At 43.8% G+C, this 19,306-nt stretch overlaps 1 protein-coding gene across 3 annotated transcripts in view; it reads right to left on the bottom strand.

The window, feature by feature from the left end:
* Positions 1 to 19,306, bottom strand: part of fam168a (family with sequence similarity 168 member A) — a 109,887-nt gene that overhangs the window by 71,843 nt on the left and 18,738 nt on the right. For all 3 annotated transcript variants that reach the window (XM_084332012.1, XM_084332013.1, XM_084332014.1), the window contains one exon: positions 16,129 to 16,209. In XM_084332012.1, the coding sequence (XP_084188138.1) occupies positions 16,129 to 16,209 (81 nt within the window). The remainder of the gene's footprint in view (positions 1 to 16,128; positions 16,210 to 19,306) is intronic.

Raw genomic sequence — 19,306 nt, 5'->3', positions numbered from 1 at the left:
AACCTGGTTCACCTCAACCCGTTATGTGCCTCTGGTCAGAAGACAGCCTGCAACCAAAATAACTGTAAGAAGGTGGTCGGAGGAGGCTCAAGAGGCACTACAGGGCTGCTTTGAGGTCACAGACTGGCAGGCACTGTGTGAGCCCCACGGAGAGGACATTGATGGGCTCACAGAGTGCATCACAGACTACATCAACTTTTGTGTGGACTCCAATGTTCCATCTAGGACTGTTACCTGCTACCCAAATAACAAGCCATGGGTCACTAAGGACATCAAAGCCCTTCTGAACGAGAAGAAGAGGGCTTTCAACGCAGGCAACAGGGAGGAGGTCAAACTAGTTCAGGGGCGTCTGAGAATTAAACTCAGAGAGGGCAAAGATAAATACAGGAGGAAGTTGGAAGGGCAGCTGGAGAACAATAACATCAAACAAGTGTGGTCTGGAATGCAGACAATAACCGGCATCAAACCAGCGGGGGGAAGGGGAGTGGATGGAGACGTGGACCGGGCTAATGAGCTAAACCTGTTTTACAACAGGTTTGACACAGCGGCCCCGGCCAGTCTGCTCCCCCCCCCCCCCGACACTTCAGCTGCCCTGCCCACCCCCACACCTCTCAGCCCTTTAACTCAAGCTCCCCCTCCCCTCCATCCCCCCAACTGCCCACGCCCCCTCATCTCTGGTGCAGCCTGTCTGCCCCCCGCAGCTTGAAGACACGCCCCCCCCCCCCCCCCCCCCCAACACCTGCGATCCCCACAGTATGGCTCTCTGCAGACCAGGTGAGCACACAGCTGAGCAAGTTACACGCAGGCAAGGCTGCGGGTCCTGATGGGGTGAGCCCAAATGTACTCAAAACCTGTGCCTCTCAGCTATGTGATGTGCTCCAGTTCATATTCAATATGAGCCTGAGGCTGCAGAGAGTCCCGACACTGTGGAAAACCTCCTGTGTGGTCCCTGTCCCCAAGTGCCCGCATCCCAGCACGTCCAAGGACTACAGGCCGGTGGCTCTAACCTCTCATATAATGAAGACCATGGAGAGGTTAGTCCTGGAGCAACTCCGCCCGGTGACCAAACCCCACCTAGCCCCACTCCAGTTCGCCTACCAGCCCAGACTGGGGGTAGAGGATGCTGTCATCTACCTGCTGAACCGAGCCTACACTCACCTAGACAAGCCGGGGAGCACTGTGAGAGTCATGTTCTTTGACTTCTCCAGTGCTTTTGATACCATAAGGCCTGGGCTACTGGGTGAGAAGTTGGAGGCGATGCAAGTAGAGGCCCCCCTGGTGTCCTGGGTTGTGGACTATCTGACGGGAAGACCACAGTACGTGCGCCTACGGCAGGGTTCGAAATTAAAAAAAAATTCAAGGGCTTTTTTTGCCCCCCTTAAATGATTTTCGGGGGCTTTTTTTGTATTTCGGGGGCACTGAATTTTTATGATAAAACGGTAGGGGTGGGACGGTTCACAAAATGGACGGTTTGGTTCATATCACGATTTTGGGGTCACGGTTTTCAGTTCGATATACGTTAATTTTTATTAAAAAAAATGTAACACTCAAATCTAAACATGCTTCTCATTTATTAAAAATAAAATAAAATGTTTACAGTGTTTACAGCCTTAAATAATGTTTGGCACACAAAGACCGAACTGACTGAAAAATATAGGCTACATTTGTCAAAGTATTAACTTAGTGCAAACAAACAATATGCTCAGCCAGCACTAGACTTTCCTTTAATTAATATAAACACACAAAAACAATGTCAACCATGTTTAAATTCCCTGATTGTCAGTTCTTAATGGAAAGATTCGTTTTCTGCTTGAAATTATTATGTTTCTCTCTACATTTATTTAGACTAACATTATTTAAATATTGAGTGCAACTGTGGTGGATTACGTAATTCGGTGAGTTGGAACTATCTATGGGTTGGCGCCGGGTCCCCACGGACATTTTAGCGTGTGGCACCTTCAGCTCCGGTCACGTTAGGAGGAGTTCATAACATCAACAAGCAGCGCGAAAGCGGCAATAGTCCCGGTTGGAGTTAGTAAAACACAGTTGTATGTTAGCCTTCTTGGATGTTGAATAAACGCCTATCATTGTCTTTAAACACCCCGCCTCTCAGACTCCCATTTCCTTCTCTGCTACAGTAGCTAGTAGCTACGGTGACATTTCATTGACTGTACAGTATTAGCTTGCGGGCTGCGTCGGGCTACCATAATTAAAACGTGCGTTGTGTTTACAAACTGCTAACGCTATGGCAAGATGTGTGTAGGCCTATGTAATGTTTTTTTTTTATCAATTTTTTTTATTATTACTTAACATGAAAACAAGACAACACAATACAATAACCATAATAACAATACACAGAACTTCACAGGGAGATAACAGAACAATAATAATAAAAGAAATAACAATTTATAAAAACAGAGTACAACATTTTAAAGGGGTACGATCTTACAATTGGCCTTTCCCAGTATTCAGTACCGTTTCCCGGCCGTGTGGCTCTATATCAATAAGACTTATGTCTCTAATTCTCATATTGGCGCACTCTTCCAATTCCCCTCACAACCCTCACCCTCACCAAACTGAGCCATCTCAAAACGTGCACATCAGTGATGTCAGAGATTTCCAGCTGCATAACAATGTGGCAACTGTCACCAGGCCACACAGTGGCTGGAGCCCAGCCTCAAAACGGCTTAAGATCCTGAGGTAGAAAAACGCTGCCCCCGAGTACCCGACCGGAAATACAAAACAATGAACCTTTTCGAAAAACAAAAACCTACAGAGTGTTCCATAGACTCACAGGAACCGTGCAAAAGTTCCCAAACAGTGAAGCAATTGCAAAATAGCTAAATAAGGCCTATGTAATGTTAATGGCTATGTTTTTAAAGTCGTAATGAAGATTGATTTATATTGTGCGTGCCATTTTTACACAAACTGACTAGCACCTGGCTGCAGTGCTGCTGCTGCTGCTGCCTGCAGCCAGTGCAGAACACCGGCTCCGCCAAATGAATTTTTTTATTTGCGCGTCATCTGAACCGTACGATACACAGACGCTCCATTACCGGATAAATATATATATATAATTAGTAAACTGTCGGGGGCATTAAGTGCCCCCCTTAACTGATTTTCGAGGGCATTTTGTCCATTTTCAAGGGCATTATGCCCCAAGCCCCCGTTAATTTCTAACCCTGGCCTACGGAGCTGTGTGTCAGACAGACTGGTGAGCAACACCGGGGCCCCGCAGGGGACAGTCCTCTCTCCCTTCCTCTTCACTGTCTACACCAACGACTTCCACTATCGGTCAGAGTCCTGCCACCTTCAGAAGTTTTCTGATGACTCTGCGATAGTGGGATGTATAAAGGACGGTGACGAGAGGGAATACCGGGAACTGGTAGTGGACTTTGTCACATGGTGCGATAAAAACCACCTGCAGCGTGGAGCTGGGGAGGAGGAGTGCACCTGTGACCCCTGTTTCCATCAGGGGAGTTGATGTGGACATGGTTGAGGTGTACAAATACCTCGGTGTGCACATCGACAACAAACTGAACGGGTCAAAACATGCAGAAGCACTGTACAAGAAGGGCCAGAGCCGACTCTACTTCCTCAGAAGGCTGAGATCCTTCAATGTCTGTACAAGGATGTTGAGGATGTTCTATGAGTCGGTGGTGGCGGGCGCCTTCTTGTACGCTGTGACCTGCTGGGGCAGCGGACTGAGAGCAGTGGACACAACCAGGCTGGATAAGCTGGTCAGGAAGGCCAGCAGCGTGGTTGGGGTGGAGCTGGACTGGCGGAAATTATAATTTCTTTTTTTTACTTTTTTCTTTTCATGTCAACGTTCACACGCACAATATATGCTTACCTAGGATTTGACTTGATTCAACAACAAAGCAGTCGGAGCAATGACAAGCCGAAAACTGTCGAAATTGTAGTTATTTGAAGTTTGGATTTTTTTTTACGACTGAGGTAGGTAAATTAAATTTCTTGAGACTAAAGTACAGAAAAAAGGTACCGTTGGGTACCGGTATCGATTCACAGGTACCGGTATCGGTTCAAATGTGAAAGGTACCCATCCCTAATGTTCAGTGCTAGGTTCACACTACCCAAATGCAGCACTGAACGGCACAGGAAGTCCTTCATTCCAACAGCCATCAGACTATATAATGCATCACTGTGCCTCACTGCATCACTGAGCACAGAGCGGCAGCTCATTAGTGGCAGGAGGACGCGACTAGCGGCCTCCAGGCTCCACAACAGGGGGCAGCGACGGCTGCCAGACATAGATCTAGGTCTTATTGGAACCCAAGGAGGACAATACACTATCTAAAGCATACTGCACCTTGTGACACTGTGAATACTGGAATATATATTTCATTTAGTTAGATTTAAATTATAATTATATTGACCAAATTGTTTACCCCATGCTCAGTATGCTCAGTATATTCTTACTGTATTTATTTCTGTATATTTTATTTCATTTCATTTTATCCTATTTTATTCTACTCTACTCTTATCCTAGGCAACTTGATTTGATTTGTGTTATCATTCTAAATTGTGACCTGTCCTGTCTAAATGTTTAAATGTTGAGCGATTTGCAGTGTCTAATTTCCCACGGGATAATAAAAGTATTTCTATTCTATTCTATTCGTCAACTTCCATTTTCTGGCGTCCATTGCCATGCAATTTGAGGCCACAATAGAGCGGAAAGGGCATTTATCTGTCCTTGCTGTGACGTATTGCGTCAGTCTTGCAGGTGTGATGGGTGCTGCCATATGCATTGTACTTCTGACATTGGGTGATGAGACTTGCTATTTTCGTTCTCGGTTTCAGGTTGGCATCTTCTGTATTAGCTGCACAGGGTTTGAGGAGTGCTGGACCCTGGAGGACGATATCATTGAACACTCGTAAGGGTTCTGCAACAGATGTTGTGAGACAGTTGGATGGGAAGGAGCCGTCAAATGTGTGGCCTGGTTGTAAGCAATACAAAACCAAGGTGGCCCTCATCAACAGAATCGCCTCATCCTGATAAATCTGGTTGGAATTGTGACCTCTAGCTACTTTCTTAGCCACTTGTTCCTTGTTTGCGATGTATGTGTCCCTCCCTTTCTGGTGTTCACTCCATTCAGGCAGATATTTGAGGAGCTGTTGCTTGAATGTTGTTGTGTTGGGTTCATAATCAAGACACGAATACGAAATGGGTCAATATTGAAACAGAAACAGAAAAGTTAAGGTAAAACTCATTTTTGGGAACCGCCATCTTGGAAATATCCAGGTCCAGACACACCCAATTATAAAAATAAGCATTCCAATGTGTTTCTAATGGCCAAGAAACATATAGACACCAAGTTTTTATTTGAAGCTCGTTTGGTTCAAAGGTTTTAGCCGAAACCTTTTTCGGAGGGCGGCCATATTGATTTGGCCACCAGGCTGAATCATTAGAACATACTCTGAGCTACATCTAGCTTTTGCACAAATTTGCACGAACTTAGCCCTAAGGCCCCTGTAGTAAATTCCCAAACATAGACTCATGATTAACTAATGTGTGGAAATATTTAGGCCTCAAAACAATAAGAAATATGAATGTGTGTATGTTTACTTAGACGTGATTGCCATTGTAGGCCACACAGGTCGATTTACACATGAACTGAGTGGTCAAAAGATTCTATCTATGACCGCAACCCAAGGACCATCTGCTATGGCCGGGGACAATGGGCTCTGTAAAGATCAAACAAAGACAAAAGGTCATGTAGACATGTTATCTCGCTGGAGTATCCTGTCACACACACAGACACTCACACACACACATTTTCACATACACATCCACACACACACACACACAGACACTCACATACTCACACACACACATACACATCCACACACACACACAGTGATCAAAGCGCCCATGAAGTGTTATCTGCTTACGGCCTGGGGACACACACAGAGACACACACATACTCACACACACACATTTTCGAATACACATCCACACACACACACACACTCACACACACACACACACACACACACACACACATTCACACACACACATACACATTCACACACACACACACACACACACAGGAGATCTCCAAACTAACTATTTCCTGGTATATTGTTAAAATAGTAATTTGAATAAGTAAGTTAAAATATAATTAGTGTTTGGTCATACTAAAATGTCTACAATTAGTTAATGTGTCTGTGCTATTTTCAATTAATGTTCAGTATGATTAATTGATTGTTACACATTCTGCAATCTGTTAAGCAATGTTCTATATGGTATTAAAATGTATTCTATTAAGCTAACAGAAAGATTAGATTTGTTAGATATATGTTCTGAAAGTCAAACAGACTTAGTAATAAAGAAATATATCTGTGTTTAGGTAATCAATATAAACTTTGATTCATCAAAGTATTAACAAGTCAGGTAATGTTTAAGTAATTTTATAGGGAAAATATTCTCTGTTAGTAATGTGAGGGTTTGGCCTATAAGCCAAACCCCTATTTTCAAATGCCAGCTTAAGCAGTCCTGTGATTGGAGGAACTAATGTGATGATGTCATCAACTCCGAGACACGGCCTTGGGCTATAAGATGGGTGTGTGATGTGGGGAGAAAAACGCAAGGAACAACAGAAGAACACTCTGAACCAACAACCCACAAGGACAAGACCTCTCTCACCATCTCCACCATCAACCCCAAGGAGGCCAAGGCAGAACGAGAACAAAAGGACTTTTTGGAGGGAAAACCAACTTCTTTGTTTTGTCAGCCAGGACAACAAAGACCAGCTTTATACTGAAAACGGACTGCTTTGTTTTGTCAGCCAGGACAACAAAGACCAGCTTTATACTGAAAACAGACTGCTTTGTTTTGTCAGCCAGGACAACACAAAGACCAGCAACAACTTATCAATTATCATTCTTTATACTGTAATATTAGGCTGGTTGTATCATCTTACGGCATAGTGTTTGTGATCAACAACCATAGCATCTTCTTATTGTAATTTGTATACATTCTTAAACTTTGATTAAACAACTGTTAAACTATCTTTCCTCCTTAATTCCTTCTGCCTTTCGGCCTGCTCAGTCAGTTTTGAAGAGAAGTGATCCCAGCTTTAAGGTATTTAATCACAACGCCGAGTACTAGCCAACAGGTTCTGAAGCAGAGCAGAACCGAAACAGCCTGGGAATCCACTTCATTTTGGTGCCGGACTTCAGTGAATCTAGTGCTCGTTTTATCACACAACAAAGAAATTTTTTTCTACACGCCGGTCGACGAGGAGAACAACTGGTCGATCGTCTTCAAAGTGACTAGGAACGGTTACCAAGAGGTGAGTGTGATAATGTGTGGGCGCTCTATTCGAACCGCGGAGGGGGTTGCTAAGAATTTAACCTCATGTAATCATGATGTAAGGGTAAATTAAATTGAATATTCTGGCTGGGGAGGGCGGCTCTGTAATCACCGGCGTAGTATATTTTATAGTAAAAATGTTAGCACTATGAACGGGGCGCCGTTGCCAGTCGGAACAAGTGAGGGGTAGGAACATGTCTTAGATTCGTGCTCAGAGTTAAGCCGAGATAGACACCGTGCATAGTATGTCTTAAAGTAGTGACTGAAGCACGCCGATGCGTAGTATTTTCTACAGTAGAGAGTTAGCACGAGTAGGTCTGGTTTTAGCCTTGGGCACGGGCGGGCGTGCTGTAACAAAATAGTGCTTAATGAAATGTTTGCCGGTCGCGCCGCGTGCGGCGTTCGAGAGACGGAAATGTGCGTGAATGCTGATTTTGTATTTTTTAATTGTGTACTTTTTAATTGTGTTAGGAAGCGTGTATGAATGTATGGTTGGCGGATGTTTATGGTTAGGAGTGATTGGTGGGAAGTATGAGAATATTGTTGTGTTATTATGTAATTTAAGTCACCGATTGGCCGTGGGGGAGTTTAATAGAAACGCCGGTTTTCCGAGGCCCGTCGAACGCAGCAGCCGTTAGCTGTGGTATTAGCCTCTGGACACCGGAGCATGCGGAGCGAAAAGTAGACGTAATTCAAATGTGTAAGGTCGATCGATAGTGTCTTGAGATTACGGGGATATGTAATGCACTTAAAAGTTTTCATATTCGTGGCGGATAAAATAGTTATGTAATGTTTAAGGCGATCGGGATTTTCTAAACCCGACCCGGAAGTCGTTCTAAGCTCGCCGGAAATGACGACGGAGGGGTCAACTAGTGTTTTAATATTATGTTTTTATATTTCTAATTAGATCACTACACTGGCGTTTTGAGGGAAGTAGGATTCTGTTGTGGGGTATGTGGTATTATATTAACGTTGCGAGGGGACGGCCCGCGCGGCGGAGCGGGTCGTTGGGAACGTTTTTATGGGATCATGGGAGCAGCTAAGCTAATGCTACTTAGCCGCGCTAAACGGCTAAAGCGGTCGCCGGATGTGACGTCATAAGGGTGCGCGGTCTGACGGCTTACGCGCGCTAGGTTGAAGCTAACGAAGCTAATATGCTAAGCTAACATGCTAAGCTAACATGCTAAGCTAACTGTGCTGACGTCATGGCATGACGGGACTCTCGGTATGTCTCGCGAGGGGGCGTCCATCTTGACGGGGCTCCGAGCGTCCATCTTGGTAGGGGTGGCGAGCGTCCATTGTTAAGGGGAAGGTGGAGTTTATTGGGAATACGGTAGGGGGCAGAAGTGTACAGGATGAATATGTTTGGATTCTGCTCACAGAACGTTTTCATTGTACACTCTCTCTCCCCCTCTCTTCTTCTCTCTCTCTCTCTTTCTCTCTCTCTCTCTCTCTCTTTTTCTCTTTCTCTCTCTCTCTCTTTTTCTTTCTCTTTCTCTCTCTCTCTCTCTCTTCCTCTTTCTCTCTCTCTCTCTTCCTCTTTCTTTCTCTCTCTCTCTATTTCTCTTTCTCTCTCTCTTCCTCTCTTTCTCCCCCTCTCTTTCTCCCCCTCTCTCTCTCTTTCTCTTTCTCTTTCTCTCTCTCTCTCTCTCTCTCTCTCTCTCTCTCTCTCTCTCTCTCTCTCTCCCCCTCTCTCTCCCCCTCTCTCTCTCCCTCTCTCTCTCTCTCTCTCTTATTCTCTCTCTTTCTCTTTCTCTCTCTCTCTCTCCCTTTCTCTTTCTCTCTCTCTTCCTCTCTTTCTCCCCCTCTCTTTCTCCCCCTCTCTCTCTCTTTCTCTTTCTCTTTCTCTCTCTCTCTCTCTCTCTCTCTCTCTTTCTCTTTCTCTTTCTCTCTCTCCCTCTCGCCTCCCCTCCCTCTCACCTCCCCTCTCTCTTTCTCTTTCACACCCCCCCTCTCTTTCTTTCCTTCTCTCCCCCCCCCCTCTCACCCTCATCCCTCCCTCTCCCTTTTACCTCTCTCCCTCTCACCTCCCCCCCTCTTTCCCTCTCCCTCCCTCTCTCTCTCTCTCTTACCCCCCCCCTCTCGCTCGCTCCCCTCATTTCAACACCGCCTCTCTTCCATGTACTTCCCCCCCCTCGGCCCCCCCGAAACGCTTTCGCTTTCTCTCCTAGTTTGGGGCCTGTATATAGAGTTTTTTATGGGTTTCAAACGCGGTGTAGTGCTAGGTATATTGTTTATTGCTGTTTACTGTAAGGTTTCAAAGGCGGTAGGCTGAGTTTGGGACTTATTATGCGTATGTTGTTCCGTATTCAGTTTTATTGTTGTTTTTAGGGAATTTCTAGTGCTGGCAGTGGTATTGCCTGCGTTGGCGCTACACTTTGTTCGACACGGCGCTCGTACTTCTTTCCTTACATTTGGACGGGCCCCGGCTGGGGCTCCGTTCCAGTTCATGTTGGTGGGCCGTAAGTTGGAGCATAATTACTCTACTCGCCTGCGGTGGGGGTGTGGGTAGACAGTTCGTCGTAGCTCACTGTCTGCCTCCACGCTTTGTGCGCTGTGTGTGACTCGTCGGTGCTCGCTGCCACACTGCGCACATTTTTCATTTTGCCAGGGGTACGGGGACTGCTAAACGTCGTGGCGGGGGTGGGCTCGCTGTCTGCCACCGCGCATTAACGGGGTGCGCTAAGCGTGCACTCGTCAAAGGCTCGCTGCCACACTACGCGCGTCGAATTATATTGTGTGTGAGTGTATGGGTGACTGGTTACGGTGGTTGAGTGGGGTGCTGTATGTGTGTGGCAGTGGTTGTGAGTGGAATGTTTTTTTTGATTGTCCTTGAGTAGGGGGCCCGGGGTGTCACGTTCCAGGTTGCAAACTGGGGGTGATGCCGTGGGCCACAGGACGAGTTGGCCAGTGGAATCTCATTGGTCGGCAGGATTTTCAATATGGGGATGGTGTCGCCACCTGTGGTTATGAACGGGTTGTGTGACACTGTTCTAAATGCACGGGGACTTCAGTGACATAAGGCACTGAAAATTGATTTCTGTTCCCGTGAGGAGCGCGTTATTTTAACACCTAAAGGGTTAGGTGTTACGGGGGATATATAATAACTGTGTAAGAGATTGTGAATGGAAAATATGTGTGTTACTGATATGTGTAATGTAATATGAGCGAAATACATACTAGGCTTTCACGGACGGAAATAGATATAGTTACACATACACATAGTCATTGGCAAAGAACGATTAGAGTAAAAGTGAGATTATTCACCTAAATTACAATGTCCGATACAGATGTTTAGAAATGATAGGCTGTAAATAACGACTTTCTGATTGACCACCATCTCAGGAAACAGCTGATGGAAAATAAGTTCCCCGGAGTGGTAATAAGGAGGATCTTGACAACAGGATTGAGAGTTTCCAATGGAGACAACTGGAAAAATATTAAGGCTGTGTCATTGATAAATCAAAAACGAAAATTGCACAAATGCTCTCATAAGATCATAGTCTAGGAGATGCCCGACATTCCATGCTTAAAGACAAATGATGGATTGTGAATGGCAAATGTCACTGATAATTAAGTGTATTTTTTTCTCTCTTTTCACAGCTGCTCCAGGACGGATGGCCGGCGCTGACAATTCCGAACCCCAACAGGGAAATCGAAGAGACTGTTGACAGTCAGGGGGTATAGTATCACAAGACCGAAGTTATCAATTCCTGTTTACACCAATATAAAAGTGTGAGTGAAATTAACTCAAGTTTGGTAAAAATAGTTTGGATACAGAGAAACTTGCTTTCCAAACGGTGACGTTACGAGTGATTGAAGGAAAGGTGAGAATGGAAAATACACAGATAGGAGCAACCGGAGGGTTAGATGCACTGACCATAGAAAGGGTAGACAATCTGTCTATTTCAACGACTGGAGATGTCACAATAAAAGTGACGAAGAGATGGCCAAAAATATTCAGGCCATTACAGAACCTTGTAGTTAAAGGAGGCCGGTGTAGAATGCGTACCCAAATCAAGATAATGCCGATAACCTCTGCAGACATTACATTGACCGAATTGGACGTTGACTTGATTGACTGGAATTTGATCGACTCCCCTCTAGTGTCCAGTGAGACGGAGGGACTGGAAATAATGTCTTTTACTCCGCCACAGGGAGTCGTTGCAGCAAGCGACCCAGAGACAGCTGTATTCCAAGCTGAAGTGTCCGTTGCAGATGACTGCCAGTTACGGACGTGCCTCCCTCTCGAAGATCACCTAGCCGAGGCTAGACGGGTAGTGGACTATCTCCAAGGCCTACTCCAGTCCACACAGCCCGGAGGGGAGACAGGTTCCAATCGCCTCTCTCCCTCTCCCTCTGGAGAACCAGATGGCCAGAGACAGGCCCAGTTGGGGCCACAAGGGGGTCCCGTGCCGGGACAACAACTAACCCCAATAGGGCCACCCACGAGGTGGCAACCACGAGGAAAAGGTGTAGGCAAAGGCAGGAATCCGATTGGCTACCGTGTGCGGCAGGTGCACTGTTGGACGTGTGGGACCCTCGGACACATTGCTCGGAACTGTGCAGAGCAGGACCATATATCCCCAACAGGGCGTGTTTGTGCAGGAACAGGTGGCGGGCCCCTCCCAACCACGGGCCCCTCTCAAGGAACTGTGACTGGACCAAATAGGTATGTGGCTTTCTCCTCCGAACAGGCTCCAGGGAACCATGGCGATGATGGCACACCACCAGGACGTGTTCTGGGCCCGATGACCCCAGGGTCATCCGGTCACAGGCAACTGACCCACCGGGTCCCACAACCCGGGGGAGACCGCCAGTGTTGTTGGAGCTGTGGAGTGGGAGGTCATTTTCAAAGGTCATGTCTGCAGAGGCCACCGGCAGAATAAAAATATATGCAACTGACTAGGGTAGAGGTGGGATATATTGAATGATAAAATATGCTCCGGATTAGATTATGAATGAAAGTTACTGAAAACGAATGTATGGGTGACTGACAAATGCATGAACTAATCAGACTAACAAGAGGTCAAATTATGTTAAACAGTTAATCGGTATTAGACAGTGTGATGATGTGACACTGCGGCAGCTAGTGATCAGTAAATTATCCATGCTCGGTCAACATTCAGATTGATCAAGAGGTGGACTGCATGATTAAGAAATTGAAAAGACTCATAGTTGTTTCTAGTATTTTATAGTATTGATAGAAGCATATTAACAGTTATGAGCAATAGGATAGGTGTTTGTTTACTTTTATTTTTACTTCTCGTTTCTAGTGTGATATGAGCAATTCCTGACTTAGGCCGGGAGCGTACATTTCGTTTTTCCCTTTTTGTTTCTTAGTTAAAAAATGAGCTAGAAAGCTCACAAGTTTGGTTTATTTTTTCATTTATTGATTTGGCAGCGTTTTCTTTGTGTTTTTGTTTTCTGTTTTCTTTCTTTCTGTGTGTTTTTTCTTAGGATACCTGGCAAGCTGGGAGTGATCTCGACACATCAGGACGGGGTAGTATATGTCTGTAAAATGGACTGGGAACAAAGTGAAGGAACATGAGCTAGTTATGGATTTTTGTTCTCCGCCCATTGAATACCCAGTTTTAGCGGCTGGGGGTGTGTCGTGGTTGGTGATAGTGTTGGGAAGCATGATTCTCTGTACATTAATGAAGCTCAATAGATTTGGTCGCTATTGGCCAAATTAGTCTTGTGTAGGGTGTGGACATGTGCAATTGATGATTGGCTTGTGATGTATAAGATGTGTGTTTAAGGCGGACTGTGATTGTTGCCATACACACAGGTTACTGGGAGAATGGATGTCAGTGCTGTCCGGTCCGGGATGCAGCTGTCCGAAACCAGAGGAAGACGGTAACGATGTTTTCATGTGTATTTCACATCGAGAGGTGGAGAGTATACTGTTTTGACAGCATAATATAATGAGAGCCATGTGAATTTTTCAGAATTTTGAAATTTAATGATCTAGAAGCCATGAAATATATAGATAAATGATTTGGAAAAGAAAGTTGTCAAAAGCTCAGACCAGTAAAGAGAGTCTGAGGGATGGAAATTATGGATTCTCAATCAATTGTTGTGGTAGAAGTGATCCCCACTGTGCCCCGGAGCGATATATATATTCACTACAGGATACGGAGGGGAGAGGACACTGGCTAGTGTCTACCCAGCGGTTCCATGGGGAACCACAACACTGCGGAGAACCAGGAGACGCCTACATCTCGGGCCGGGAGAGTCTTGGCCAACGCAGTGACCGAGTCTTGAGGCTTCAGAGGGAAACGACAGACAACCAACGAGGAGACAGGCAGCTAGGCCTCAGCAACAACTCCGGCTGTCAACAGAAGCAAGGCCTCAACTATTGACCAGGGGGTCAACAAGCGAAGGGGGGGAGCTGCTATCGCCCCTATCGACCACCAGGTCGTCTAAGGAGGGGAGGAGAAACAAACCTCTTCCACTGATCCGAGGGTCAACCAGCGAAGGGGTCGAGCAGCCAGCAACGACCTCCCCATCGCTGTGAAGAATAGAAGATACTACAGCAGGGGGCTCTACCCCCTAAGAGAGGATCTCCACGAGTCAAGATGTGCTTGACAGAAGATGGGGTGTATTAGAAAGGCAATTTGCTTTCTGAGTTGCACCCAGCAGTCGTGATATTGCACCAGCTCTGAGCAATAAAGAGGAGGCAGGGTCAAATCTAGAAAACATGGACCCCCCCTCCTCAAATGCTCCATTTGATCTTGGTACGAGAACAACTGTTTTAAAGACTGCACATGATCACAAAAACTGAAATGGCTAATTTGAATTTTAGGATCTGAGTGTGACAAATCAGATATATATCTTATCCTAATATGATTTAAAATGTCTTAAGTGTTATCTAGATAGTAGTGTGTAGAGATTGATATCTATGTTTGACATATTAAGGATAGGTAAACTATCCGAGTGGGGAACTGTAGTAAATTCCCAAACATAGACTCATGATTAACTAATGTGTGGAAATATTTAGGCCTCAAAACAATAAGAAATATGAATGTGTGTATGTTTACTTAGACGTGATTGCCATTGTAGGCCACACAGGTCGATTTACACATGAACTGAGTGGTCAAAAGATTCTATCTATGACCGCAACCCAAGGACCATCTGCTATGGCCGGGGACAATGGGCTCTGTAAAGATCAAACAAAGACAAAAGGTCATGTAGACATGTTATCTCGCTGGAGTATCCTGTCACACACACAGACACTCACACACACACATTTTCACATACACATCCACACACACACACACACAGACACTCACATACTCACACACACACATACACATCCACACACACACACAGTGATCAAAGCGCCCATGAAGTGTTATCTGCTTACGGCCTGGGGACACACACAGAGACACACACATACTCACACACACACATTTTCGAATACACATTCACACACACACACACACTCACACACACACACACACACACACACACACACATTCACACACACACATACACATTCACACACACACACACACACACACAGGAGATCTCCAAACTAACTATTTCCTGGTATATTGTTAAAATAGTAATTTGAATAAGTAAGTTAAAATATAATTAGTGTTTGGTCATACTAAAATGTCTACAATTAGTTAATGTGTCTGTGCTATTTTCAATTAATGTTCAGTATGATTAATTGATTGTTACACATTCTGCAATCTGTTAAGCAATGTTCTATATGGTATTAAAATGTATTCTATTAAGCTAACAGAAAGATTAGATTTGTTAGATATATGTTCTGAAAGTCAAACAGACTTAGTAATAAAGAAATATATCTGTGTTTAGGTAATCAATATAAACTTTGATTCATCAAAGTATTAACAAGTCAGGTAATGTTTAAGTAATTTTATAGGGAAAATATTCTCTGTTAGTAATGTGAGGGTTTGGCCTATAAGCCAAACCCCTATTTTCAAATGCCAGCTTAAGCAGTCCTGTGATTGGAGGAACTAATGTGATGATGTCATCAACTCCGAGACACGGCCTTGGGCTATAAGATGGGTGTGTGATGTGGGGAGAAAAACGCAAGAAACAACAGAAGAACACTCTGAACCAACCAAACCCACAAGGACAAGACCTCTCTCACCATCTCCACCATCAACCCCAAGGAGGCCAAGGCAGAACGAGAACAAAAGGACTTTTTGGAGGGAAAACCAACTGCTTTGTTTTGTCAGCCAGGACAACAAAGACCAGCAACAATTTATCTTTATACTGAAAACAGACTGCTTTGTTTTGTCAGCCAGGACAACAAAGACTTATCAATTATCATTCTTTATACTGTAATATTAGGCTGGTTGTTATCATCTTACGGCATAGTGTTTGTGATCAACAACCATAGCATCTTCTTATTGTAAGTTGTATACATTCTTAAACTTTGATTAAACAACTGTTAAACTATCTTTCCTCCTTAATTCCTTCTGCCTTTCGGCCTGCTCAGTCAGTTTTGAAGAGAAGTGATTCCCAGCTTTAAAGTATTTAATCACAACGCAGAGTACTAAGGCAACAGGTTCTGAAGCAGAGCAGAACCGAAACAGCCTGGGAATCCACTTCACCCCCAACTATAGTCCCCCGAGGTGGGAACGAGAATAGTTTTCTAGCCACTTCTCAGGCTTCACCTTGGCCTAATAGGGTTAGTCAGTAACTTACCAGGTGGATATCCAGGACCACAGTCTGGTAGAAGTTAGGTGTATAGGGTTAGTCAGTAACTTACCAGGTGGTAGAGGTTAGGTGTATAGGGTTAGTCAGTAACTTACCAGGTGGATATCCAGGTCCAGCAGTCTGGTAGAGGTTAGGTGTATAGGTGGGGGCTGTAGCAGGATAACCGCCTGGATAACCTACACAACACATACACACATTTAATCATTTATTTATGTCCATATTATCCAACAGGACATAGACACTGAATCTGTCTGAACGGGTTCTGTTCCAGTCTGTGCACCTAATTTGAAAAAAGAATACATTTGGAACCTGAAAAGTTGGTTCCCAGCTGGGAAAAGTAGCAGGTTTTCCTTGCAAACTGTGATATTCTGCAGGTCAGAAAGAAAGGATGGAGAAGCAACTATTGTGTTGTCTAATGTCTAATTCTACATCTTCTAGTGGTGAATGGTCCGCACAAGTATGTGTATTTCACTTGTAAAGAAAGTAAGAACAAATCTCTCCTCCTCTGATGTAGGCATGTGCCGGTATGACATTTTGATGGTATGATAACCTTGGGCAAAAATGCCACAGGTTCACGGCATATCACGGTATTCTCAAAAAAATTTCATTAAAAAAAGGAAAAAAAATTCCATTGAACAAAACGTCTTTTATTACAGTGCACAAACACGCACAATTGTCTTTGTGATATATGCTAGGTGTATGTTATCTTGTGTATATGTATGTTGTTGGACCCCAGGAAGACTAGCTGCCGCTAAGGCGTCAGCTAATGGGGATCCGTTTAAATAAACAAAACAATAAACAAACAATCAGCTGTTCTGTAAGTGTTATTTATGAATGTGTGAAGAAGACTGTCTGTATTACACACAGAGGGAACTCTCTGACCACTTTCAAACTAAGTACAGAATAAAAAATACTTCCAAATAAACTTTCATGATTATGAATATGTAGGCTACATGTCAAAAGGGCAATACGTTTTGTTAACACATTGGGTGCCAACGACGAGAAATCTCGTTGTTGGCCGCCATGCGTTGTGTGCCAATAACGAGAAATCTCGTTATTTCTTTTATTAGCGATATCCATTACTTTTTCATCCATTCAGCCTCACGTTATCATTGGGAATGGCTCTAAGCTCGAAAAGGGCAAATACCGCCGCCATCGTCTCGCGGATGGTATTGCACCCATTGGAATGGAGTCGATGGGAATGCATCAGAAAGAAATACTCCGGGGTCCACATTTTACTTCTGAGGCATGTAACCGGAGACTATTGCATCCACTGAGGGCACTGGAAGAAGCGTTGATTATGTGTTTCGGAGTATAACGTTGGATCAATAAACGCGATCGATATTTGGAATGGCAATCAGGAATTGGATTAATCTTTTTGCAGAACATCTGATCTGAGGGGTAAGGACTTTATTTTACCAGTATTGGGGTAATCAGATGTTTTTTTCACAGTGATCACAACGTGTCTCCTGTGTGTGTACAGTGTGTGCGTAACGTTAGCGCCAGGCACGGCATAGATAATCGATTTTTCAGCCCGCTTCTCAAGCGTGCACAAGTACACATATACTATCGATAATCTAGCGTTTATTTGAAAACGATTCATAAATCAGCCGGAAAATGACAACGTGTTGTGTGTATTCCAGTAAAGGGCTATTCCTGTGGAATCTTTTTTTTATCTCCAAAACTATACTTGTATTCAAAACGGTATAAAATGGAAATGTACTGATGAAAAAACAATCCGTTTCGTACATGTTGACTGCAAGCAAGTCATTGATAAGCGACGGGTGTATTAAACTATATCTTAAATTAAGGCTATGGGTCTAAGCGTTCGCAAATGTGCTCGTCCTCCAATTGATTAGAGTGGTTGCACACAAGCGATAGATCGTCATTCATCGTTAGCACCCAATGTGTTAATGTAATCTACTTGCACATATGTATGTTATATAGCCTAGTACTATTCTTACATTTAAACAATTCATCTTTTGTGGTGGATCAACATAATTCACCCACGGAACTGTGTTGGGGATAAGGGTTCCGCACGGACCATATTGTTTGTTACTTTACTGTCGGCTAGCAAGTAAACAGAGTGGTGACGTTGAGTTGATGTTTAATAAATGTTTAGCGCTGTCTTTCGTCACCCCGCCTCAGACTCCTATCTTTCGGGCACTACACTTTCATGATTATGAATATGTAGGCTACATTTGGTAATGGATGAATGACAGAAGAGCTAACGTTAGTCGACCAAAATCAATTGGCAACATATCACCAGTACTACTAGCTAGCTGGCTAACTAGCTAACGTTAGCTAGCTCCTGTCAAAACGAACGGTTTGGTATGACCATTACGTTATTTATATTTGACATTAGCTATTTATGGGTGGAATATTCTGATTCTAGCTCACTAGATCAGTCACATTACGGTTTCTTTTTGTATAGCTTGCTAGCTATGTAGCTAACGTTAGCTAGGCTAACGAAACTGTAGCTAATGTTACTTTCCAGACAAACCCCACTCGCATTTTCCGAAGTTTATCAGAAAATAAACTTTATGGCTCATCTCCTACTCTATTATTGAGTAGGTGGTGTCAAAGAGGCAACTACCCATGTGACCTGAGGATACTAGTAAAACATTTTGAAATATTCAATTGTAAATAGAATCAATTGTCAATTGTAATTCTGGTAAATTAATCGTTTAGATTAATCGATAAAAATAATCGTTAGTGACAGCCGTAACTGATTGAACACAAGAGCTGTGACTAGATATAAACTATGAACCGAGTACTGTGAATATGAATATATATCCAACGTGTGTATGCGTGCGTAGTAGGGGAAAAGATCGATACGTAGTAGTATCGCGTGGCGATACTGTATTGATACAAGGACGCCAAGTATAGATATTTAATTATTAATTTTAAAAAAAAATAAGGAAGTTGCATTGTTCATTTAATTTTTTTGAAATAATTTTTTTATTGATTTTCACCATGGTCCATACAAACAATATCTTGACTTCGCCTTCTGCTGTACAAATTGCATCAATTGTTAATAATTATTACTTAACTTAAAAGTTGCTGTGCAGAAGTACCATTACATACATGAGGACCCATACAGTCAATAACATCCTATACTTCTTTTCTTTCTAGACAAACAAAAACAATAACAAGAAATAATAGATAACAAAATTATATGTTATGGTACCTCTCCAATACATCTGCATCTACCATAAAGTAAACAAATAACAAAATAATATGTTGGGGTGCATCTTCCTGATACTCTACTCC

The sequence above is a fragment of the Notolepis coatsorum genome (genome assembly GCF_963971535.1).
Source record: "Notolepis coatsorum genome assembly, chromosome: 1".
Taxonomy (NCBI): domain Eukaryota; kingdom Metazoa; phylum Chordata; class Actinopteri; order Aulopiformes; family Paralepididae; genus Notolepis; species Notolepis coatsorum.
The sequence above is the reverse complement of the archived record's forward strand: the minus strand, read 5'-3'. Positions and strand labels throughout refer to the sequence as shown.